The 27,393-nt window shown below is 40.7% G+C and overlaps 1 protein-coding gene across 1 annotated transcript in view; it reads left to right on the top strand.

Annotated features, from left to right (window-relative positions):
- Window positions 1-27,393, top strand: part of POLR1A (RNA polymerase I subunit A) — a 2,269,619-nt gene that overhangs the window by 862,867 nt on the left and 1,379,359 nt on the right. The window contains exon 14 of the mRNA XM_044062330.1: window positions 22,519-22,710. Within this exon, the coding sequence (XP_043918265.1) occupies window positions 22,519-22,710 (192 nt within the window). The remainder of the gene's footprint in view (window positions 1-22,518; window positions 22,711-27,393) is intronic.

The raw sequence follows: 27,393 nt of genomic DNA, 5'->3' as shown, positions 1-27,393 counted from the left end.
TTTTAGTGTTAAAAAATTAATGTTTTCTGAAAGCATACAAGCTGTTTTTCACATGTGTGAGGAGAATAGAGATGAGAAAAGACAGCAGTTAATATAAGTGGAAACACAAGCTGTAGCATGCACATTTGCATGGATAACCTTAATTTTAAATTAGGTTATATCTTCTAGTACAGTTGTTGATTTGGGGCAATTGTGCCTATCTGGATTGTTAAACTTTATTTGTTAAAAATGTGAATGGTTTTGTATGCTTGTTATTTTATATGGGATGGGGTGTTCTGAAAATACATTGGTTTTTTTTTGTTTGAGGGTTTTTATTAAAATTAAGGTGTTGAGAAATGTGTCAAAGGTTCAAACAGAGATGAGAAGAAACAGCTAAGATCATCCTGCTAAACATGAGTGTGTGCATGTAGGACAAAAGCTGGAAATGATGTGTATTCAAAAAAATCTGTCATGTATAATAAGTGGCAACAGTAGCTTTTTATCATAATAGATACTCTGTCCATAGTATCTTGGAAAGTAAATGGTCTACAGGTACAGACAAAAAGGAAAGCATGCTAACTTGTATTAAGAAATGCAGAGTGCAAGTTGCAGTGCTGCAGCAGATGCATTTGGAAAGAAGTGAGCATGTGAATTTGACAAAGAAAGGATTTCAGAATGCATATTCAGCAGAATATCAGAGAGAAATGAAAAGAGAAGTAATACTGATTGCTAGAGGGGCTCAATAGTGATAGAAGAGAAAAAAACAATAATGGTAGATTTGTTGTAATAAGGTGCTGTTGATATAGATTGAGGCATGTATTTATATTCCATAAAAATCTGCTATTTTGTACCTTTAAAAAATGGGAGAAATTATAGCTTTCAGCAGTAAATATTACTTATAGGTGGGTACTGGAACATGATTTACAACAAAAATTATGTCTCGGGTTGGACCTAGAGGGGAAAATATAACAAAAGAGGGTAGATTTCTGAAGAAATGTATGAAAATATTTGGTATGGAAGATGTGAATTCAGTAGCACGCACTCTGACAGAATTTACATATTGTTCCCCAAGGTGCAATAACTAGGTTAGACTGACTAGAAATTATATTTCACAGGAAGTGTGCATTTAATTGAAAGTTTCAATACACATCCAGATAACCATTTCAGATAATTCACCAATAAAAACTAAGATAAAAATGCAGGGTAATAGAGTAAAAATGAGGCGTGGCCACTTTTCCTTCCTGTTTGTTAAAATGAAAGGAATTTATGGAATGAGTTGCGATGTTCCCACTCTGAGCCAGTAATGAAGTAGCCTGAATCCGTCACCACTGACAGTGGAGAGGGACATTTACTTGGAATAAAAATGGATACACCCAATATTTCCAGATGCAGCTTTCTGCATCAAGCACTTTTTCCCTTAAGAGCTCACATGGAACACACACACAGTCCAAAGGCTGTTTTTCCCACTGTCTCTCCAAATCCCCAATAAGACTCGCCACTGGCACAGCTATGGAGTTGAGTCCTCAGCAGAGTGGCTAAGCCAAGTCCTCCACGACTCTGTCTGTGAAACCAGTGCTTCATGTCCCTGCTCCAAGCAGCCGACACACCACACACACACACACACACACACACACACACATACACACACATACACACACACACACACACACACACACTCACACACACACTCTGAGATTTGATTTTCACACACACACACACACACACACACACACACACACACACACACACGCAACTAATCCTCACCGTGTTTTCCTGACTGATCTAAAGAATTACTGTTCCCTGGTTCACTTACTAGAGCAAGACAAGTTGAAGTAGGTGATGGGTCCATTTATGTCTTAGTCCAAGAAACAGACTGTCCTGAGACTTTAGGCTCATCTAGTAGTAGAAAACTTCATTTCAGTGATGAATTGCAGAATGACATCACCTACATCTGGTTATCTTACTTCTGGTTCCCATGCTACCCCTTTGGCTAGATGCTGCCAGGACTTAGCACATGTATGTCAATAGTACATACATAGAGCTTGCTAAGATCTGTTGCAGCTTCAGTTAGTCAGAAAACCATGAAACACTTCCACTCTTCCAGAGTAGCAATTAGTTCTTTGCTAAAGACAATACAGAAGGCTTCCTGGTACTTGTTTTCTCAGACATTTTGTCTGTGACTGCAATCAGAACTGTAAGATACAATCTTTATGGTCTAAATTAAGTAATTTAATTTCTTAATACTTTTCAGAGTTAGCTGGACTTAGATTAACCTCTTCTGTTCAAGTACCCCTGTTAAAATGTATACATTTAATTACAGTACATCCAGGACCCACTGTTCGTACATTTTTAACACAAACAGCTTTACAAATACATTTTCACTGCAAGCATCTATACAAATCAGCTTGATATACAAATGACATATAATTCTTTACAAGATTCCAGCTAGCTTTGCTGCCATATGTTACACATCTACTCCTCTACTTTATTTAATTATTTTATTTTTTTATTTTATTTTGCATTTGTTTACCGGGAAAGTCCAACCAGACACAGGTCCTTTTTCAGCGGAGGCCCAGGGAGAAATGCTTCACATATTACAAAGAAAAGATTTGACATAGTACAACTTTGTAGTTACAGAAGAGTGACATTTACATTTTCATATACAATATGTCATTTATGATACAGAAATTAAGTGATTAACACAAGACAAAGAAAAATAGATAAGTTTACACTGATTATGGGAAGACACCATTAAGCAGTCTGGTTATAAAATATCTATTCAGAGATATCATTAAACACATTAAACCTATAGAGCAAAGGATTAAGTCTGGAAAGAAGATTCGGATATGAAGTATGATGAAAGAGGCTATTTAAGCTCAAAATAAAAATCAAGTTAACTACCTGACAGTATTGGAGGGAAGGTTGTTATGAGTGAGCAGATGTAAGATAGAGGTAATCAATCCTGGTGAGTTACAATTGCAGGTCCAATTTAATTGGAAGTGTGTTTTTAGGCATTTTTGAACTGGGTCAAGGTAGTGATGGCCATTATATTTGTGGGCAGAGTGTTCCATTTTTTGGCTGTATAGTTCAAATAGAGAGAAGCTCCTGCAGAGTTATTGGCTATAGTGATGTGCAGAAGATGTAATGTTTTGTTATTGGAACATGTAGGACCCTAGTACTGGAGTAAGGTTGTATTAGGTTTTGTAATGGGGTTTTCTTGGGGTAATAAAGTATTTTTGGGTTAGTATAAGTTGGTTATGAAGTAGAAGTTGAAGTTCTACCCAGTTGAGCTTTTTTAGGGCTGAGCAGTGGTGATTGAGATGTGAGCTATTAGAGGTGAACTTTGCTATTTTGTTATAGCAAACATCAAGCTTAGATACCTCCTGATTTTTTTTTTGAGGTTGGTGAGGATAGGGAAGGCATATAGTAGTGTGGACATGAGGTGTGTTTGTGCTATTTTGGCTTTAGTGCTGTTTGTGAGGAATTGTTTTTCTGTATAGTCCCCTTAATTTTTTGTGAACTTTCTTAGCAGTGAGTGAAATGTGAGTGTCAAACCTCATGTTGTGGTCTATCTCAACTCCAAGAAGTTAGGTGTGAGTGACAGGAAGGATAGTAGTGTTATTGTTGGATGTGATAGTAAATGTGGGTATATGAGTGGTGTGGTTGGTTGGAAGGAAGATGAGAAGTTTTATTTTGTTAGGGTTTAGTATTAGTTGAAAGTTATTGAGCCATTCTTCTACTTGTAGTTCTTGGAGAAAAGGTGAGGAACAGATTAGTGTAGAGTCATCAGCGTATTGGATGACTGAAGCATGAAGAATTGAATTGTGAAGGTTGTTAGTAAAGAAAGAGAAAAGTAAGGGGCCAAGTATGGAGCCTTGGGGAATGCCTGTTGTAACTGGTAAAAGAGGAGCGAATTCTTACCTCAATTTTACTGCTTGCTGTCTATTTGTTAAGTAAGTCTGAAACCAGGTGAGTGGGTTTGCTAAGATTTAGTTTAGAGAGGGATATAATGAGTTTATTATGGTTAACCATATTAAATGGCTTGGAGAGATCAAGAAAGACAGAGGAGACATAATTGCCATTATTTCTGTGGGTGTTAATTGTTGAGTGAATGACATAAGGGCTGTTATGGTGCTGTGGTATGGTCTGAAACCATGTTGAGTGTTAGTGAGAAGGTTGTTGGTGTTTAAGGTATTTCATAATTTGTGTACACACCTCTCCAGTATTTTGCATAGAGGTGAGAGTATGACTATAGGGCGATGGTCTGTTAGCTCTTTAGAATTACCACCTTTATCTAATGGAATGACATGAGACACTTTCCAGATCTCTGGGACTACGTTTTCAGATATGGAACGGTTGATGAGAATGGATACTGGATATGCTATGGCATTGGCAGCTTTTTTAGGAATTCGGCAGGGAGTTTGTCAGAAGCTAAAGTGGTAGGTTTTAATTTCCTAAGGAGGTTTCTGATTATGTCAGTAGGAACAGGGTGGAAGCTAAAACCATTATTATTAATATTATTAATATGAAGATCAGAAGGTAAGTTTGAGGTTGGACAGTTCTGAGAATTAGCAAGTGCGATGATTGATTCAGTGAAGAATTTGTTAAATAGGGAGGAAATATTATTTGAGGTATCTGTTAAGGTTGGAGAGGGAGTGCCTGATTTTCCAGGGAGGAGAATATTTTTAATTGCTGACCAAAATGTTTTGGGATTGTGATGATATCTAGATTGGATATTGTGGAAGTAACTAGTTATTTCTATTTTGACACATTTCTTTGCTTTGTTACAGAGTTCAGGGAAAACCTGCTTGTTTATAGGTGCTCCTGTTTTATGCCAAAGAGCCCAGGCTTTATGTCTGAATTTTAGTCACGAGTAATGAAAATTATCCAAGAATTTTAAGAGAAAATACCAATTTCTTCAGAAGGAATATCTAGTAAGCGGGATAGAATGAGAATGGATTTAAAAAAAAGGTAAAAATAAGAAACATATATGGTTAAGAAGTAATAGGAATTATTTAGAGGGGCTGAGAAAGGTTAAAATATTGCAGTATAGGTGAATCTCACAGCACAAGAAGAGGAACTGCAGAATACTAAAGAGAAAATTAGGGAATATTTGGATAATAGTTGAGTTTAGAAAGATTGCTATGTTTTGATAACTCAACAGCACTAAAGGTTTTAGTGCAATGACTTGGGCAACAGAGTAGAAAGGGTTGCCACCAAACTTAATGAGCCTATGATAAGAAAAACAGCCAGAGACGCTTTAGCGGTATTAGAGATGTTTTGAAATTTTTATGAAAATTTTATAAAGCAGAGAGTTTTGGAAACAAAGAAAGAGCACACGTGGATATATTTATGGAAGACTAAATTATGTCAAGGTTAAATGAAGTTGAGGCTCTAAGATTAATAGTTAAGTTTGGAGGAGATGAAATAAAAATGGTGATTTATAATCAGTCTGCAGGGAATTCTCTATGAATAGATGGTATTCTTGTGGAAGTTTGGAGGGAAGAAAGTTATACAGATCTAGAAGATTTTGTTTAATAGTATTTTAAAAGGAGGAGAAGCACCAGCTTCTTGGAAACTGTGACTGCAGAAAGATGGTAAAAATCCACCAGACCCAGCCTCATATATACCCATTTCAATTTTGAACCATGGTTATAAAGTGTTTGTCTGTACTAACTAAAAAAATGGCAAAGGTCTTGCCAAAATTGATAGCTGTGGAGAAGTGCGGTTTTGCGGAGGAGAGGCAAACATTTGACAACTTCCAGTTTATTGTCTTTGTTTAGAGCCACTGCTGAAGAAAATAAGGGACTCAGAAATTCAAGGCTGCAGTTGGTTTGGTAATCAAGAAAAGTGGGCTTTATTTGCAGATGATATTATTTTGTACTTGATACATCCAGAGAAGGACATCTTAAGAGTTGTGCAACATTTTGAGACAGTTTCAGGTCGTTTTAGGATATAATATTTAAGAAGACAAAGATCTAGCCGTAAGTTATGCGCCCACTTATGACTTGGTTCAGCAATACCTATATTTATGGGGGCATAAGATTAAATATTTAGCAGTATGAAGAAAAAGGCCTCTGGTGTGGCAGCTAAGGATATGTGGGAAGAGACTAAATAAACTATAATACAAAAACTGAAAAAGTGGAAGCTCTTATTTATGAGTATGGATAGTAAAATTTAAGCAGTAAAAACGTTTTAAGTCCCTTTAGTTTTATTTACAGGTCAGACATATTTTTTATCAACCAGAAGAAAAATTGTGGACAATAATTACTAAAGAGTTGAAAGAATTTATCTGTGAGGGAAAGAGGGGAAGAATTAAGTGAGATGGTCTTCCTAATAGAACAAGGTGGTTTAGGATTACCTGATTTGAAGAGATATTTTAGAGCCACACAGTTATGCCTCGTATATATAATACAAGAAGAAGATTAAAATTCAAAGTGGAAACTGGTGATAATGAAGCTGGGGGGGGGTTCAAGAAACAGGAGTGGGGTTTTGGATGCAGGCCCTTAAGAAGAATAACAACCATACCGAATATTATACTCATAAAGCTGCAGTAAGTTTTCTAAGAATTAAGCCAACATGTGACTGCAGAAAGGAAGTTTTGCCAGTGGGGATGTCTGAAAATAGGCAAGAGGGTCTGGAATTTACTGGAGAAAACTGGCTAAGGAGCCAAGATATTGGGAGCAAATAATTAGAGTGGGAATGGTAATGTAGTGGGATGAGGTCAATAAGAAGTTTGGACTGCAGGTTAAGGACTGTCTTTCCTGTCAGTGTATAGGCAAAGATGAAGGGACAGGGGAGTGCTAAGTGAAAGACATGCTCTGGTAGATTTTTTAGTCAAATCTAAAACAGAAGCAGCTGTTAAAAAGGGGCCAATTAGTAAGGCATATAAACATTGCATGATAACTATAAGAATCAATCAGAAGAGCTTAAAAAAGATTGGGAAGAGAGACTGGAAACGTAGTTTACAACGGAACAATGGGAGGATATATGAATGGCTTCCAAGTATGCAACAAAATTCAGAAAGTTTAGAATTTTTTACTTGGAAGTGTTTGCATAGGTACTTTTATACCCCAAGCAGACTTCAAATAATTTTTCCACAGCTAGATAGCAAATGTTAGAGTTATGATGGGAAAGAAAGAGGTAACAGGGGACATGTTTTCTGGGAGTGTATTGAGTTGGCAGATTAAAAAAAAATCCCCTACAGAGTACTTTGTCAGAATTGTTTGAGGAGAAAATGGCTGTAACTAAGGAAATTATTTTATGCTGAGTCACATTATCTGAATTGACTAGACATAGTAAAGCCTTGCTAGCTGTAATTCTGGTGGCTGCCAAAAAAGCAGTTACTTGAAATTATAAATCCAAACCAACTGTATTAGAAGTGCTGAGCATTGTAAAAGAGAGAAAATAACTGGATGAAGTATCTGTAGGAAAGGAAAGAAGCAAATTACATAGAAATTAATGAAATTTGTAGAAACAATACATGCAGACTAATGTTCAAGAGTAGGAGGAATGGGGTTTAAGGGAAGGCAGGAATAAGAGTGATTTATGTAATGTTGGACTGAAAGACAGGTGTTCTAGATAATATGTAATGTATAGTGTGTGACAAACAAAATTATCTGTCTCCTTCATTCACCCTGACGATAGTCTCAGATCCGACCCTTGGATCTGGCTCAGCCACTTTCCACAGATTTGGATCCGACTCTCAAGCTTCTACCTTATACCCATAATACCCTGCATCCACCCAACTGCTTTACATCTTGTTTGCTGCTCGCAGAGCTCAGACGCAGATTCCTTTGCTGTCAAGGTTCATTAGTTTTCGGGTTTTGTAAGTGTCTTTGGCAATTTCCTTCCTCCCTCCTTTTAGAGTCTGTGTGTGTTTGTGCATGTGCACACCCCTTCTGTCTTCATCTAAAAATAAAAAAAAGTTTTTTGCTATTTCTGTCCACCACGTCTATCTTCATCTAAAAAAAAAGTTTTTTTGCTATTTCAGTCCTATCGTTACATCTAGTGCTTCTAGAACCAAGTTAAAGGTAAAATTAAAATTAACCTTAAAGTTTAAGTTGAGCTGTTAGAGTTGTCGATTTAACTGCTTTCCCATTGGGGACTTGTATTGTCCGTTATTTTTGGCAGGTTTTTTTTTTTTGTGGCTCAAAATAAACTGGTTCCCAGCTTTAAGTGCTGCACTTTCTGTGGGCATAAGATCCCCAGTCAGGATGCCCACAAGGAGTATGTTTATTGCCTTGGAGCTGATCATCTTAATGCTGACTGTTCTGTCTGTTCGGCCTTCAACTCTCTGGCTTTAGCTGACATATGGAACAAACTTATTTTGAGTGCCCTTATTCTGGCTGAGGCTCAGCCCTCTTACCAGGCTTTTATCTTATCCACTTCTGTTAATGAGGCCAAAAAGCGGTCCCTTCCTGCTTTCCCGAGGGGTGCTTCTGATGCCAAGAGAAACTGCATAGTCCTCCCTGGTTCTGCCTATGTCTGCTCTTCTCTTGGGTCCTACAGCTTCCTCGGATCTGGGGGAGGTGATCACCATCTCCCTGACTCCATCGTTGGCTCTAACCTTGGATCCTACTACTGCAGATCCAAAGGCCTCCACAAAATCACCGGCTATCTCTGTTAAGTCCAAGCACTCCTGTCCCCCATCATCAGCTTCTTCCAGGTACTCGAGAAGCTTGCTGCGGCAGATATGGACAGGATAGTGAGGAGACTACTTACGGCCCAGATTCAGATGGGGGTAGTCCCTGCTCCATCCCATCAGATTTGTGAGCTACCTGAGTCACTCTATCCAGACTCCTTCTCCAGTCTGTCCCTTTGCTTCGGTAGCATAGAGATTCAGGACTTCCATACGAGTCAGAATCAGCTTGGAGGAAACTTCCTTCCTCGACGCCGAGTATGCTCTTGACTAGCACCATTTCCGGCCTTGCTGGTGGTTGGCCTTTCAGGTTGTGGAGGGAGTCTTCTCCTGGGTTGGAGATTTGACCGTACATGTTCCTCAGTCTGTCCCCGTACCTCCATCGAATCCAGGCCTTTCTCTGTCTTTCATCCTGCCATGAGTCTTCCCATCCCAAGCTGCCTCCAAAACTTCCTGCTCAGGAGGGATCCCCCGCTTCAGATACCTCCCCAAAATATCCTGCTGAGGAGGTCCATCGGAAGAGGATGTGTAAAAGGAGACATGTGAACTTCCCTCTGAAGTCCTTGACTGAGGATACTGACTTCGATAAGGGGGAAAGATCCCCCTGATCCCCACCTCAGGATGTCTCCTTTGGAGACATTTTGGAGATTCTCAAGCAAAAAGGTGGATGGTCTGCATAAGCTCCTTCTTCTGAGGAGTCCTCTTGGAGGCGTTTGGGACTGGCCCAGTTACGTCCTGGGTGATGCCCCTGCTGATGCCCTAGTGGATCTGATATCTTGCCATGTGTAAAAGGAACCGGACTCCATCGAGCGTATACCCAAATGGCCTGATAAGTTCTTAGTACCCCCTTTGGACAGGAAACACTGGCGTAAGGGTCCCATGATTGATGTATCATGGTGGCAATGGCCACCAAGAAGCAGATGGCAGAGGAAACTGCCAATGTCCATCCACTGAACAAGGAGTCCCTAGCACTGGACAGAATTGAGAAGCACATTTATACCTTGGCAACTTTTGTGCTGAGGTCAGTAAACTATTTAGCCTATTTTACTCTGCTCCAGAGGGATCTGGTCAAAGAACTGACAGCTTCAATCTGAGTCCATGCCTGCGGAGGAGCTTAAGAAAGTTTCTCCCAAGCTGGGCACTCTTTCCTCCATCACCAATTCTTGGATTAGATTAATCTCTCTTACCATGGAGGGCACCTCATGAGCAGCCAGTTCAGGCATTTCCCTAAGGAGGCATGACTGGATAAAGCTATATGATTTTGCAGAGCCCTTAAGGCATTGTTTGCCAATTCCCCCTATGATGGCTCCTCCCTTTTTGGCTGTCAGTTAGAGACACCCTCACCCACAGCGAAAAGGATGGGAAGACCCTTTCTGCTGTTTTAGTCAGATTTTTTACACCCCCCCCCGAGGTCTGTGTGGGGACAAGAAGATGTGGTTCTGCAAATCCCAAGGGCCTTTCCAGGACCTGCGCAGAGAACCGTTCTCTAAAGAGAGAGGAAGAGGGTTTAATGATAGACACCACCCTAGAGGTAGAGGGGGTCTGCAGAACCAGGGCTTTAAGAAGCCCCCTTCTAATAAGCCCTGCTAGCACTCCTGAAGCGCTACCTGGTTGTCCATCTCTGGAGGCAGTCAGGGGGCAATTAGCTTTGCATCAGGAAGCCTGAACACAATTGACTCAAAACCGTTGGATGCCAAGCATTATATCCAGTAGTTACTATATTCCCTTTTCCCTTCTTCCTCTGAATTTAAGAAGTCTCCCAGACATACCACCCAGACAATGGGTGCAGGCAGCACAGGAAATTCAACAACTGCTGCAAAAAAGTCATCCAGGAGATCCCAGCCGAAGAGAGGGGATTCGGAACCTACTCTCATTTCTTTTTAGTGCAAGTTAAACAAATATGTAAAGAAAGTGAGGTTCTGAATAGTTACGGTTCAGTCCATTCTGCCATTGTTGCACAGGGATGACTGGATGTGCTCGATAGAGCTCAAAGATGTGTACTGTCACATCAAAATAAACAGACACTCCAGGGGATTTGTGCACTTCTGGCTAAGAGCCAGTCATTATCAGTTCAGAGAAGTGCCCTTTGGCCTCACCACAGCCCCCTGGGTGTGTAGCCGCTCACCTGAGGCTCAAGGGATTCCAGATATTTCCATATTTAGACGATTAGCTCCTAACACACTCCCACGAAGCATCAACTGTTTCAAGCCAATGACTACTTACTCCATTTAGCTCAATCCCTGGGCATCACCATAAACACAGGACAAATCCCATCTTACTCCAGTCCAGAATCTAGAGTTCATAGGTACGCTACTCGATGCCAGACATCAGATAACTTCTCTTACACTACACCGTATATCAGTTATGAGAAATTAAGTCCAGCAGTTGTTAGCAACTCAAGCCCCCTCTGCTCATCTGATCTTGCAAGTTCTGGAGTCCATGTCTGCAGCCATCCTTTTAGTTCCCTGGCTAGGTTCTTCATGCGAGTTCTACAGACACTAGCCAGTCAGTGCTGCATTCTGTCTCAGCCCTTGCCCCTTCGCATCAAATTGACTCCCATCTGCAAGCATCATGTCAGTTTGTGGATTTATTCCTACAATGTCATCATCTGCAGACCCTTTTGTTAGCAATCGTCCAATAGCCACAGTGACCATGGATGCTTCCCAGTTCAGGTGTGGGAGGCATTACTAAAGGATGATGGTCCAAGGCATGTGGTGTACTCCTGAGACCAGTTTGCATAACAGTTTCCTGGAGATGAGAGCTGTCTGTCTGACATTGCAAGCCTTTCAGGATGTTCTCTGTCTAGAGACTATTGCAGTACACACCGACAGTAGGCCTTTTGGCTGGTATATCATCAAGCAAGGAGGAACCCATTCTTACTCCCCATGCAGGGAGGCCATGAGGGTGTGGGAGTGGGCGATTTCTTCAGACAGCTTTCTCATTGCAAAGCACATCCTGGGGAAAGCTAGCAATCTGTTGGATAGACTCAGCAAGTCGCTTCTGATTCCACACGAGTGGACCATCGACCAATCAGTAGCGAACATGATCTTCAGCAGTTGGGGTCAACTTAGCTGTGACCTCTTTGCCTCTCCCCTCAACAACAAATGCAGCAAGTATTTTGCTCTGATCCCTCCACCAGGGGGAATCCCCAAGGGATGATCTAGTCCACAATTGGCCCCAGGGTCTCCTGTATGCCTACCCTCCTCTCCCTCTCATCCCAAATTTCTTCAGAAGACAAGCAAATTGAAGAGTTCAGTCATCCTCATTGCCCCCTTCTGGCCTCGGCAAGTGTGGTTCCCCTTCCTGTGGTCTCATCTCCGGTATCTTCCATGGATACTGGAACCCGCTCAGGATGTCATCTCTCACCCATCAAGGTTTTGACACCCAAATCTTCAGACCCTGAAATTGACAGCTTGCTTTCTCCAATTCCTAACGTCATTAGACAGTTCAGGCCTCATTCCCCAGTCCAAAAGATTCTTCTAGCATCACAAAAAGCTTCCACTAAGAAGGTTTACAATAGCACGTGGAAGAGGTTTGTTGTTTGGGCTACCAGCAAGAACACTGATCTTTTCTCAGCTCCTGTATTGGATGTGTTGCTGTTCCTTTCTACCCTTTTCAAATAAGGTGCTAGCTTTTCCATTGTTAAAGCTACAGTTAGCTGCCATTTCTAATTTTCACACTGTTAGTCAAACACGTTCTTTGTTCACTTTCAGATTATGTAAGTCCTTTATGAAGGGTGTTTTCTTATTGGGGCCTCCCATTAGGGATCCTTCTCCTCCTTGGAACCTAATGCTGGTGCTGCAGGCATTGACACATGGCCCTTTTGAACTGGTGGTTTCTTGCAATATGAAGTTTCTATCCTTGAAAACAGTTTTCTTGGTGGCCATCACCTCCGCCAAGAGTTTTCTTAGCTTCAAGCTATATCATCTAAACCTCCTTATATTCTAATCCATAAGGATAGAATGTCATTATGCACTAACCTGAAGTGGCTACAGAAAGGAATATCAGTCAGTCCATTCATCTTCCATTGTTTCCAATTTTTCAAACAAAGGGGAATATGTTCTTCATGTTTTAGTTTTCATCTTTTCATCTTTGTTCATAGACAGCTTCACTTCTATTTACACAGGACCAAGCAGTACTGCAAGTCTGATCAACTTTTTGTAGGTTTTCTCCGAATAGACTTGGTCAAACAGTATCAAAAATCACTGCACCAAAATGGATTTCAGGTTGCATCTTCTTTATTTATTCCTCCAGATGGTTGCATTTACCTAACCCCCCTCCCAGGGCACATTCTGTCAGGGCTATGGCTACGCCCTCAGCTTTCTATGCCAGAACCTCTATTGATGACATTTGTGTGGCAGCTACATGGTCTAATAACCACACATTTGTGTCATATTACAGATTGGATGTTATTTCTAGGAGCAGGGTCTTCCTTTGGCTCAGTGGTGCTCCGGCATGACCTTCCTTGAGGACCAGTCAAGGTTTTCATATCTGGGGACTCTGACCCTATTGTGAGGGTGATTGAAGGAGACTACATCAGATTAAAAAGTTATATCTTACCATAATTTGGAATCTGTGTTGTCTTCCTTCATTCATCCTCACTTTACCACCCAACCTTCCCCCTACCTTCTTATTGATGCCTGGATGAGTTCAGGACTGTTAAGTCCTGTACCTCAGCCTCTTCTGCCAGTCTTTGTGTCTGAGTGTGGCATGATTGGATTTGGCAGACTTGATCTGAGGCAGTTGGGTGGATGCAGGGTATTATGGGTGTCAGGGAGGAGCTTGAGAGTCGGATCCAAGTATGTGTAAAGTGGCTGTCCGGATCCACGGGTGAGATCTGAGACCCTATCCGTGAAGCTGAATGAAGACAACACAGATGCCAAGTTATGGTAAGACATAACTTTTTATTAATATAGTTTTTCTTGTAATGTATGTGTGTGTATGTCTTAAGTGAAATTTTAATAAAGGTGTTAAAAAAGAAAAACCTCTGACTCAGACAGATTTTGCTGTTTTCAGCATGGGTGCAAGCAGGAGATGGTCTTTAGTAATTTAGATGAGAAAAATAAAATATAGTATAAATAAGTGACACTGAAACTGTGTAACGCCAAATTCAAAAGGCTGGAGTAAATATTGAAGAAGCTTTAGCTATCTGTTTAGATGAACTGATAAAATTACATCTGTCTGAAATTAAAACTAAAGTCTGGCTGAGCAAGAAGCTTCTCAAGAAGAGCTGATTTAAAAAAATAATTGAGTTAGAAGACAGAGCACACCGAGAAAACCTAAGATTTTTGACTGTACCAGGCAAATTGGAAGGAGCAGACTGCATTATTTTTATGAAAATACAGATAATCTGGACAAGTGTTAAACATCTGCATTTGTTAACAGAGGGAGGAATAGCTTGTGTGTGCTCCAATTCTGGATGAGGGGATGCAGCCAAGAGTAATATTAGTAAAGATGCATTCATAACAGCAAAAAGAGTTGCTGTTGACAAAATAATGGCAAAAGGGCAACATATTAAAGTTAAGTTAGGAAGAGTACTTGTGAAAAATTATTATTCACTGTACACCAGGCAAAAGAGAAGTTTATCCCAGCAATCAAGGAATGTGCGAATCACTTTGCTATATCCACCTTTCTTCAGAATATTTTCTACTGGTGGATCAAAAAATTGTTGGATTCATAAAGTGCGGAGGAGGAAATAAAGTTTAGCCAATAAAGGGTGAGCTAGCAAGCAGAAGAGGACCTTGACTCTGATTTTTCTGTCAGTAAAAAAACTTATAGAGAGACTTTGCCAATGAAACCTTTTCCATTGTTCCAAAGGAGAATGCTTGAGTGACAGAAGAAAGCATAGGAGTTGACTAGGAGAATCACAAGTACCTTGTACTTGAACTAGGGACTAGTGTTGGAAGATGGAGAAGATCAGGATCAAGACCAACAGCACTGTGAAATTAGTGAGTAAATGGAAGACTATGAAATATCACTGCCATTAAATGTAGGAGCAGACATATGAAATGAGGGTTTGCAAGAAGGGCAGAGAAAGACTAGAATTCTGATGACTTTGTTAAACTGTTTGGTGAACTGTAAAGCATATAGCCCACTTTGTTGTTAATATAAAACGCACAGTATTCCACAAATTCCAGAATCCCAGCTAACCTTTTTAATTATCATGAAACAAGTTGTCTCAGCTGTCTCAAAAACCTCATTCATGGTCCCTGCCAGATTGTGTCCTAATCAGTACCAATTATAATCTATCTGAACCCCTATATAACAACTTTATTCTAATAGGAAACCACTATGATTGTAGTTTTTTGAACATACATACATCCAGTGCAGAACCAGTGATTAACTTATTATTTTGTTATCATTTCACCCAGAAAGGAAAAACAGTTATATTTGTCTGGGGATTGAGCCCAAGACCTCTTGCATTCTGTGAATATGTCACTGCCATAATATTAGGTTAATTGTTTGTTTTACATTGAATGCTAGTGTGTTGAAAAAGTCAGTGTGTTTAGGATGACACTGATGGAAGCAAATGAGTAATTGTAAGTAAAATATTTTAGCTCTTACTAATATTTGTATAAAACTTGATGAAATTTGCATGTTGTGCAATTTGCATGTTATGCTGTAAAGCAGTTTTTATAGTGCACAGTCTGTTTAAATGTGCGGTGGGGGAGTCTTATAGGTAACTGCTATATATGTTTTAAATCAAAAAAGTACTTTTTCTCAGTTGAAAGGTAATCCGGTTTTATTTACACTTTAACAGAGTAGGAATGGCTGGGTAGAAGTATGCTAATGTAATCCTGTGATCTTGGGCTGCTGGGGTGGCTTTGTAAAGTGTATTAATCACATTATGTGTAGAATTAAGACAAAAAGTACTGTTTTTATAGAGGGGATATCTAGATGAATATCCTTTGATTAATCCATAGAAACATTCTTTTATAAGCAAATAGGTTTGAAAAATGAGATAAAAAGTTGAATGGGATGGAAAATGGTAGTTATTGTAATTGCAGAGTCGTTTGCCATTTTTCCAGTAGCAGACGCTTTCACTGGAAGACGAGAAGTCTACAGGTCCAGCCATTTAATCATGAGAGGGCTGAGCTGTGTGCTGTGGGTGAAATTTACATAGATTTTTTCATGCTTCTGTAAGGTCAACCTCGTTTTTTTTTTTTTTTTCCATTACCAACTTTGAGGCAAGGGAACAGAACAGATTCAAAAAATTGTACTCCTAGTGTGACTTAGTCTGGTCTAAGCCTACCTTGATTTCAGAAGACTTGCTGTGAGTGTAAGTCATTTAATTCAGCGTAAGGTTCATCTATAAACAGACTTACACCTGTGGTCAGTAAGTTGCTTTCTTCAAGACCAAGTCTTTTGAAATCTGACCCCTGGTGTGTAAGCTTGTTTCTTAGATGGGTGTTACACTAAAGTGAGTCACTGATACTAAGAGCACATCTTTAATAATCAGGGCAGGCTAACACTGGAGTAAATCACTTGTAATGAGAACAGGTCTTTTGGATTCTGGCCAAAGAAGCCTGCAGGTGCAAACAGTTGTGCATGAAAGGTCCACACAATGTTGAGAGTTATTAGGGAAGATAGAAATTTGTAAATAAGGAATAGTTAAATGTAAATCAGTTAGTTAATTATCAAACTGTTAAATTAATTTGACAAACAGTGCTACAACAGCACCCTCCTTCAAACACACATTGCAAAAAAAAAAAGAGAGAGTTCAAAGAGACAATGTAGTTTCGACGAGCTTCCATTAATATGATGTCCTTCAAGGATGCATCTGCAGTCCTTACAAATGGGTTGTCCTGTCGTCAGGCAGCCCTTCGGTCGGCCGGATTCCAAAGTCTGGGTCTGGCCTCGGCTGATGTCGCACTTCACCCGACGTCATAGCTGCAGTTATTCGGGTATAAAGGTATCAGCCGACGCCATCTTCCTCTGTCTTTCTTGCCGCGTGGCGCCCGAAGCAGAAGCTGTTCGCAAGTGCCGGTCGGTCAGAACCAGAGATTACTACTACCGAAGACTTCTAAAAAGCTAAGTACCCCGTTGGGGACTCTTTCTTGCCTCAGCCGATGTCAGAAAAAGTGAATAACTGTTTAACTTGTGGGAAACAAATACCTCATAAAGATTTCCACTCTTACTGCTTACCTTGTTTAGGCCCAGACCACGACGTAGCAGCTTGTCTAGCCTGTGCTTCTTTCAACCGGCGGACGCTTTGACGTCAGTCGGAATTTGCTGAGGAGTTTTTCGGCTCCGCTTTTGCTTACATTATGCCGTCGGATACTCCGACTACACAAATATCTAAGAAACACGAGGAAAAGGACCAACACTCGTGGTCCGCGGTTTCGGCCGACCGCGGTTAAGCCAACCGCGAGTGTCTCGGTTTCGGCTGAAACCGAGTTCACGGTTCTTCCTTCGGCCGAAAGCTTACCTCCTACCGAGGCCTCATCCAGCATGGCTGAATCTGCAACTGAAATCCCACCCGCTCTTGCAGGTTCACAGGATTTATCTGATACTATCCCTTTGGATATTTCTACCCCTGCACGTGGAGCTGCTAGGCCACCTGCATCCATGTCGATTAAGGCCTTTGCCAGGGCTAAAGCAGCAAAATCTACCAAAACTGTGCCTGCTAAGACCCCCTTTCACAGGCCTAGCTCTAGTTCACAAATGCTTAGTCTAGCAGAGGATCTCATTTCTTTGATCCGGGGATCCCAACCACACCCAGACAGGGCCTCTCACCCACCTCCAGAGAAGAGGCCTAGAGTAGAGCCCCCTGAGCCAGTTTCTTCAGATGACTCCTCTGATGAATCAGATAATTCAAACCCTCCAGAGGGCCCTTTTTCTCCTTATGAGGACTCTGATGCAGAAGAGTCCATTCCTTCTGCCTCTCCCTGAGGAATTTTCTTTTGGGGAAACCTTGCATGCTATGAGGGAACAATTTCAATGGCAGGGCCAGGATTTTTCAGACTCTAGGAAAAGGCTTAGAACCTTTTTGCATTTGCCACAGCATAGGCCTTTAGCTATTCCTCCAGTACTTACTGTTGTGGATGATGCATTTAATGATGCTTGTACTGCTCCTGATTCTCTTCCTCCGGCCCCTGCTAAGCCCGATAGGTACTACAGGGTTCCGGACACACATTATCATTTGTATAAGGCTCCCTTTGCAGATCCCGAAACTATCTCCCAGGGACCCAAGGCTGTAGCAGCTACCTCTGCCAAAAACCCCCTCCCCTCTGAAAGGGAATCTAGGGCCTTAGAGGTGGGGTAAAAAAGTTTACACTTCTGCTACTCTTTCAGCTAGGGCCTTGAACTGTCAATTCCACATGATTCAGTATCAGGAATTTGTTAGACCAGTTAACTAAAAAACTGTCCTCGGATGAACCATTAGACAAAAAATATGTTCAGGAAATGGTACATAACATTCAGCAGGTCAGTAATCATTCCTTAAAATGCGGCTATGATGCACTGGAGGCTTCCTTTATATCAGCCATGACTGGCACAGTGATCAGAAGACATGCATGGTTAAAAGAGCAGTCCTTACCAGACCACATTAAATCAAAGCTCCTAGATGCTCCCATGGATAAGCTCAATTTGTTTGGCTCCCCTGCACAGCAGGTGCTGAAGAAGGTGGAAGAGAAAGCAAAATCTGTCCAGACAGTCAAGGATTTCTTGCAGGTCCAGCCTCCAAGGTTTAGCAGGAACTGGCCTTCCAAGAATTGGTCCTTTCCAGACACCTCCAGAGCTCAGAGAGGCAGGAATAGGTGCTCAAGAGGCAGGGGTCAATCCAGAGGTGCCTACAGGGGACGTCAGTGGCAGGCTAACAACCAGCGAGGTACAGCCACAGATCCAGCCACCACCACTTCCACAGGACAATCACAGTGACTTGGCTCTGGCACCACCTACCAGGGAACAACTAGAAGCACCCTTAGGCGGAAAGCTAGCCTTGTTTTCAGTAAACTGGCATTACATCACGGGGACAAATGGATTTTACAGACAATAGACCAAGGTTACAGGTTTCGCTTCCATACTCTACCAAGGAAGAGAGGAATGCCAAACCTACCTCCAAATCAGAAGACAGAAGCTCTACAACAAATAGCTCACTTACTAAGGATGAGAGCTGTAGAAAGGGTACCATCTATGGAACAAGGGCAAGGATTTTACTCCAGACTCTTCCTGGTACCAAGAAAAGAAGACCAATGGAGACCTATTCTCGACCTGTCCGCTTTAAACACATACCTCATTGTCCCAAAATTCAAAATGCTGACCCTACAGCAACTTCTTTCCATGCTGGGCAAGGAGTCTTGGCTGGTAACTCTAGATCTCAAGGAGGCATACCTGCACGTCCCCATACGACCAAATTGCAGAAGATACCTCAGATTTCTTGCAGGATCAGAGCATTATCAATTCTCAACATTGCCCTTTGGCTTATCTACTGCACCCAGAGTATTCACGAAATGCCTGGCATCAGTAATTGCTCATTGCAGGCTTCAGGGAATTCAAATTTACCCTTACCTGGACGACTGCCTGTTACAAGCGGACAACAAAAACAAGTTAACAAAAGACTTGAAAAGGGTCATGCATCTACTGCAAGCCCTGGGATACACAGTCAATATAAAAAAGTCAAGGCTGATACCATCCCAAAGGATAACCTTCTTGGGTGCAGAGCTGGACACATAAGACAAATGGCATTCCTAACAGTAGAAAAACAGGAGCAACTCCCTCTCTACTTCATGGCATTAACAAAACAGAACCAGCTAATAGCAAGAAAAGTCCTGCAAGCCCTGGGTTACATGGCATCCTGCATAATATTGATTCCACATGCCAGACTACATATGAGAAAGTTACAGTGGTACCTAAGGAATTTATGGTCTCAGCACAAGCACAGCCTAGAAACCCAAATTCCAATTATTCCATGCCTGAAGCAAGAATTCCAATGGTGGGCTCAGGCCTGTCAATCAAACAAAGGACTGCCCTTCCACAGCACTCAACCAAGCCAGACCATCACAACGGACGCCTCAGACCTCGGTTGGGGGGCACACATGCTGGACAAGTGCATACAAGGCTTATGGACTCAAGACCAGCTGCACCTACACATAAATCAAAAGGAAATGCTGGCAGTAAAACTGGCAATTCAGACATTCAGACCATTTCTTCGACAGGGTCAACTTTTGATAAGGACGGACAACACCACAGTTATGTGGTACATCAACAAACAGGGAGGCACACATTCATACCCTCTATGCCGGATGGCAATGGACCTCTGGAATGTGGCCCTGAGCTACAACATTCAGTTACAAGCAATCTTTGTGCCAGGAAAAGAAAATATACTAGCAGACATCCTAAGCAGAACTACCACGGATGCCCACGAATGGATGCTGCATCCGGACATCTTCAAAACCATTACAGGAAAATGGGGACTACCAGAAATAGACTTATTTGCATCCCCACACAATCACCAACTGAAAAAATTCTGCACGAGGATGTACCACCCACTTGCTTGGAAAGTGGACTCCCTATCTTTCAGTTGGAAAAACCTGACAGCATATGCATTCCCACCTCTTCCTTTGATGCACAAGGTGCTATTGAAGATCAAAGAAGACCGTCCAAGGATCATCCTGATAGCTCCAGACTGGCCAAGGCAACATTGGTACCCATTACTGAGGAGCATGTCTCGGGAACAAATATGGCCTCTGCCCCTAGTTCCCTTACTGTTAACGCAGAACAACTTCAAAACCCTGCATCCAAACCTGAAAACACTGCAGCTGGCTGCCTGGAACATTGCATAAGACCAAATAACCCAGATTTATCTCAAAGGGTTAAAGACATTATCTTGGAGGCTCGCAGACCCTCAACAAGAAAAAAATATTCAGCAAAATGGAAAAGATATCTCATTTGGAGTACTGCAAAAGGAGAAAATGTGTCACTGGTAAACATAGCTAACATCCTGGAATACTTGGCAGAGCTCTTCCACAATGGCCTGTCCTATTCTTCCATTAAGATTCATGCATCAGCTATTTCAGCAGAATACAACTTGGATCCTCCAGTCTTCTCACATCCTCTGCTCAGGCAGTTTCTGAGAGGAATTAAAAATGTAAAACCACCTAGGAAGCCACCATTGCCAGCATGGGACTTGAACTTTGTGCTAGAAAAGTTGACACTCCCTCCTTTCGAGCCAGCAGCAACAGCAGAATTACAGTACTTATCATGGAAAACTGCTTTCCTGCTTGCAATCACTTAAGCAAGAAGGGTTTCGGAACTACAGGCATTAATGGCAGTACAGCCCTTCCTGATCTTCCATCAAGATAGAGTGTCCATGAGAACTAATCCTACTTTTATGCCAAAGGTGGTCTCCAGGGTATCTTTAAACCAAGCTATCCACCTGCCTACATTCTTCCCCAACCCACAGAACAGGGGAGAAAGACTGTTGCATACCTTGGATGTACATAGACAATTACGTTACTACCTGGACAGGACCAAGAGCAATAGAAAAACTGACCAGCTACTGGTAGCATATGCAACAGGAATGGAAGGAAAAGCAATTTCAAAACAGACAATCTCTAAGTGGATAGGAAATTGCATTAGATTTTGTTACTCTTACCATGGGAAGAAAACTCCAGAAAACATCAGACCTCACTCTACAAGGGCTACAGCCACTACCACAGCTTTTTACGGAGTGGCTACCAAAGACATTTTAGAGGCTGCTACTTGGAGCTCCGTGCATACATTTGCCAAGCATTATAATTTACCCTTATACTCCAGATCCCGAGCAGGTTTTGCCACTGCTGTTTTGCAAGGGATCTTAACTACACCATAATCTTATTACTCCTCCTCCCCCAGTTTGGCTATGGTTTTCTACCCATTTGTAAGGACTACAGATGCATCCTTGAAGGACATAGTACAGTTTTGTACCTACCATAAATGTAGATGTCCGATAGGCATGCATCTGCAGTCAGGATTACCCTCCCTCCTTCCCCTCTGAGGTACTCCTAGGGTATTTACCCATCTTCTAGCTAGCTGGGGGAATCTATTATGGTGTATTTGTTTGTATATATGTATATACATGTTTATTTTTATTTGCTCTCTCTTATTTGGAAACTTTTGCAATTATCCAAATTTAGCCTTCCTAGAGGGCACCTGGCATCTGGGGCAAGAAACACTGAGAAAGATGGCGTCGGCTGATACCTTTATACCCGAATAACTGCAGCTATGACGTCGGGTGAAGTGCGACATCAGCCGAGGCCAGACCCAGACTTTGGAATCCGGCCGTCCGAAGGGCTGCCTGACAGGACAACCCATTTGTAAGGACTGCAGATGCATGCCTATCGGACATCTACATTTATGGTAGGTACAAAACTGTACTTCATTACACATGATATGAACATTCCTGCCAAGAGAATTTGACGACATGTGCTCCTCCCAGACTTTTGTATTAAGTATGAGTTTTTAAAATTATTTTTTTTAAAGACAGCCTGAAAAAAATACTTTCCTTTACAAGAAATGGATGAGTTTAAGATGAAGATGCAACTTGGATTGCATATTATTTATTTGTTTTTGTGTCTGGCATTACCTTTACATTAGCTGTTTCTACATCTTGTCTGTGAACCATAGAAGGATATTAGTGTATTTCTGTATGCTATTCAATGTCAAATATTTTTGCCTCCTTTTCCACTAGTTAATGCATTTTATTTTCTTAGCTATTTATTGTGGATGTTTTAAGTTAATCTTATTTTAATAGTGTTCATATCTTTGTATTTTATCCTAATTTTTAAAATAATGAGAGGTTTTGTGATATGATAGTCTACATCTTTTTATGACATACTTTTCTTGCTCTATTGATATGCTTAAGCAGTCAGTTGTGAACTTTAGTTTGACTAAAAATCAGTTTCATTTTTTCATTCCAGGATGGTAAGCCTTTAGCAGGTCTGATCCAGGATCATATGGTTGCAGGGACAAGCATGACCATTCGGGGCTGCTTCTTCACAAGAGAAGAATACATGGAACTTGTGTACCGAGGGCTGACAGACAAAAAGGGAAGAGTGAAGACTGTCTCACCTGCTATTATGAAACCATGCCAGTTATGGACTGGGAAACAGGTACACATTGCAGCTTCTAGATACCTGAAGTTACTTGACAACTTCAGAATGTCAGTCAGAATGAAGTATTGCTGTTTCTTTGTAGCTGATAACAATGTTGTATATTGCATTTTTTTTACTACTTTGCCTATCTTGATACTAGCTCAGGCTTTGTTGATACATTATGTGGTAGGTTTGTAGTGCACAAGTAGCACTTAATGTGCTCCAAAGGGATATAATTGCCTGAGTATGTTTTACTAAGCTGTTATCCATTGGGAGTTCGGTTTAAATTATAACCTTAAGAGCAAACTAGCAAGTGTGGTCACATCTTTGAGGTTAGAATAAGCTGGATATCTTTATTATTCCTTTCTCTTGTTTATTGTTCTCTTAACACCCATGAATTGTTGTTTTGTACTGTTAGCTGGCACATTGTATTTTCCAGTTTGAATATACAGTCACTTTTCTGATTCACTCACAGTACCTACATAGACAAAACAGTATAACATCTGGCCTGTAATATAGTGTACATGTAAAGTAATTTTGGTTTGGGGCTACACTGGCATTCAGTTTTGTATTTATTCATTGGCATTGGTGTTCATTTTATGTGAAGTATATTGCTATTTACTTTGCAAACTTAATAGAAAAATACTTCAGCCATTCACACTGTGTAAACAGTCAACTGTGTAGAGGGTAGAATAACTGTATCCATTTTATGCTGATAATAGAGATCTGGTTGCAGATTTTGATGCCATTTTTCTTTCTTTGCTGTTGCTCTGTTTATTGAACTGTATGTCTTTTGTCACTTTTCCTTTTGACCTAGGTTTAAATCAACTAATATTCCTTAGATCATTCAATTTAACTGTGTAATAAACAAGTAAAGAAATGTTTATTGATTGAATACTCAAGGTATACTGAAATTGGCTCAGTTTTATAATTATCAGCCGCAACAATGGGGCTAAAAGGTGGTTGATAACAATCTTTATGAATCTTGGGTATCCCAGTAGAACTTAGCCATCTTAGGAAAGTCTACTTTTAAATACTTTTTCATTTCATAATCAATTTGATACTGACACAGTAAATCAAACTAATATCAATTTGCTTGAAACACCTCTCACTGAACTCAGTATTAACCTCTTCATAACAATAAGGATCATTCTTCTTTTGGCTGCTCCCATCAGGGGTCGCCACAGCAGATCAACTGTTTCCATTTCTTCCTGTACTCTGCATCTTGCTCTGTCACACCAACCACCTGCATGTCCTCTCTCACCACATCCATAAACCTTATCTTAGACCTTCCTCTTTTCCTGTTTCCTGGCAGCTTCATCCTTAGCATCTTTTTTCCCAATATACACTGCATCCCTCCTCAGCACATGTCCATACCAACGTAATCTTGCTTCTCTGGCTTTGTCTCCAAACCTTCCAACCTGGGCTGACCCTTTAATATACTTATTCCTAATCCTGTCCATCCTCATCACAACCAGTGCAAATCTTAACATCTTCATCTCTGCCATGTCAAGCTCTGACTCCTGCCTTTTTGGCAATGCCACTGTCTCCAACCCATATAACATAGCTGGTCTCACTACCCTCTTGTAGACCTTCCCTTTCACTCTTACTGGTACTCATCTGTCACAAATCACTCCTGACACTCTTCTCCACCCACTTCATCCTGCCTGTACTCTCTTCTTCACCTGTCTTCCACACTCACCATTACTCTGAACTGTTGATCCCAAGTATTTAAACTCATCCACCTTTGCCACCTCTACTCCCTGCCTCCTCACCATTCCTTTATCCTCCCTCTCATTCACACACACACTTAGTCCTGCTGACCTTCATTCCTCTTCTCTCTAGAGCATATTTCCACCTCTCCAGGGTCTCCACCACCTGTTCCGTACTCTCACTACAGATCACAATGTCATCTGCAAACATCATAGTCCACGGGGACTCCTGTCTGATCTCGTCTGTCAACCTGTCCATCACCATTACAAATAAGAAAGGGCTCAGAGCTGATCCTTGATGTAATCCCACCTGCATCCTTAAACGCATCTGTCACTCCCACTGCAGACCTCACCGCTGTCACACTAACCTCGTACGTATCCTGTACCACTCTTACATACTTCTCTGACACTCCCGACTTTCTCATACAATACCACTACTCCTCTCTAGGCACCCTGTCATATGTTTTCCTCTAAATCCACAAAGACACAATGCAACTCCTTCTGACCTTCTCTGTAGTTCTCCATCAACACTCTCAAAGCAAACATCGCATCTGTAGTGCTCTTTCCTGGCATGAAACCATACTGCTGATCACTAATCATCATGTCCCTTCTTAACCTAGCTTCCACTACTCTTTCCCATAACTTCATGCTGTGACTGATCAATTTAATCTCTCTGTAGTTACTACAGCTTTGCACATCACCCTTATTCTTAAAAATCGTTACCAAAACACTTTTTCTTCATTCCTCAGGCATCCTCTCACTTTCCAAGATTTCATTAAACAATCTAGTTAAAAACTCCACTGCCATTTCACCTAAACACCTCCATGCTTCCACAGGTATGTCATCTGGACCAATAGCCTTTCCATTCTTCATCCTCTTCATAGCTATCCTTACTTCCTCCTTGCTAATCCACTGCACTTCATGATTCACTATCCGCACATCATCCAACCTTCTCTCCCTCTCATTCTCTTCATTCATCAGCTCCTCAAAGTAGTCTTTCCATCTGCTCAACACACTCTCCTTGCTTGTGAGTATGTTTTCCTCATTATCCTTTATCACCCATACCTGCTGCACATCTTTATCATTCAATAATGGATTAATACTGTTTACATAGTCAGATTTGTTCATAATGAACACACTTCCAGTTTTGTCAGCCTTCATGACTTGTATATTTTTATTGTTCCTTGTTTGTTGCGACGCTTTACATTCTCCGTAAGTCAGGTTATAAAACTTGGGTATCCTCCCTATATTTTGTTTTAAATCATTCTCACATGTATCATAAAAACTTGAAGAGTCTGTTGTAATGAAGGGTCATAGCTACTTCTAGTAAAAAATCTTTTGGGTTCATTGTCTTGAAATGCTGGAATATCTTTCAAAATATACCCAAAGTTTAACTTTCTGACATACAACCTCAAATCAATAATAGTTCTAGTAAAATTAGCTTTTTGGGTGGCAATGAATTTAAAACCTTTGTTTAAAACTGACGGTTTATCATCACTAAATGTCTGATCACTCAAGTTAATAATTCTGTTGTCTCCAAAAATTTTAATTTCCATCCCTTGAACTTCCCTTTTTCTTGTCTTTTTCTTCCTCTTCTTTTCATTTGCTGAGGAAACACTGATGTTTTGGAAGTGTGTTTGTTCAGACAAGGCGCAGGAGATGACAGGTGGCAGACCATAATTGTCCTCATGAACATTAACATTATGATCAGCGTTCGTGTTTGTCCCATTATTAACATTAGTGCCATGATGAATGTCAAGACTGCTAGTATGCACTGAAGGATCATTTCTGTTTACTAAATAAGTTCTTCCCTGATTGTAAGCTTCACCATCCCTATCCAGTTTTTTATTTTTACGGTTAATAATAGCTGTAATGTATTTGCTGACATTAGCATTAATACTGTAATATAAGTTCTGTAGTGATGGAAAATTACAATCAGTAATGATGCTTTCATTTAAAGCACAAATTTCAGCTTCAATGCACTTAATTTGATCACAATATCCTGAAATCAATATTTTCATCAGCTCAATACAAGTCTGATCAAATAACCAGACTAAATAAGTAAACAACTTATCTCTAGGGCAGCCCCCGTTAGGAAATTTAGAAATGTGCAACCCAAAAGGAACCTTTTTCCTGTTAATACAAGTCTAAATAGTGAACTTCACACTACAACGCTTTCAATTTAAACACAAGTTTTTCAAGAGAGTAAATTTGCTTTTTACAGGTTCCATTTCCAATACTGCTGTTCCATGGTTGTCATGACCCGTTTCTTCCCAGTTTGAATAAGGGTTACTGACAGAGTCCAGTTTTGAAATATTTGACTGGTGGATATTATGCCCATTTGCTTTCCTGCATTGATGGTCCACTGTTGAAGGAAGTTTCTCTACTCCATGACAAACATTCTGCCCCTTAAGCCACTCCAGGATGCTACAAACATTAGCTACAGCCATTGTCAGTTGTTGTGTCAGACAAATCAACTCTTCTGGCATAGCTTATGTAGTAAAATCCAAGTTTGCGTCTTGCGATAGCAGTTTCACTGACTGGGTCATCATAAATTTAAAAAAACAAAACGAAACCACAAAGAAAGCCAAACTCTGTGAATGTAACACTAAAAAACTCAACAAAGCCAGGAAGTAAGATATTGTAGGGACCACAGAAACTTTTAGCACTTTTGTTCCTTTTTTATTCAACTGAACTTTATCAAAAAACTATGGCTTAAAAAAGCCCACTATAAACTGCGTAGACTAGCCAAACCAATCAAAACTATTGAATGAAATTGATCATTAATATTTATTAACTGTATCTAAAGCTATTTAAAACCCCACTAACTATAATAATGTGAAAAATAATAAAATAAAAAAATTAACTTCAGCTCTAAAAACAGTTATTGTAGTCCCTGCTTTAGTTTATTTCCTGGCTTTGTTGAGTTTTTTAGTGCACTATTAAAGTAGTTTTCAGAGTTTTCCTGGGGAAGCCCAGATTGTGATCT

The sequence above is a fragment of the Protopterus annectens genome, chromosome 2.part1 (genome assembly GCF_019279795.1).
Source record: "Protopterus annectens isolate FY-2018-M chromosome 2.part1, PAN1.0, whole genome shotgun sequence".
Taxonomy (NCBI): Eukaryota; Metazoa; Chordata; order Ceratodontiformes; family Protopteridae; genus Protopterus; species Protopterus annectens.
Note: the sequence above shows the minus strand (reverse complement) of the source record. Positions and strands in the feature narration are given on the sequence as shown.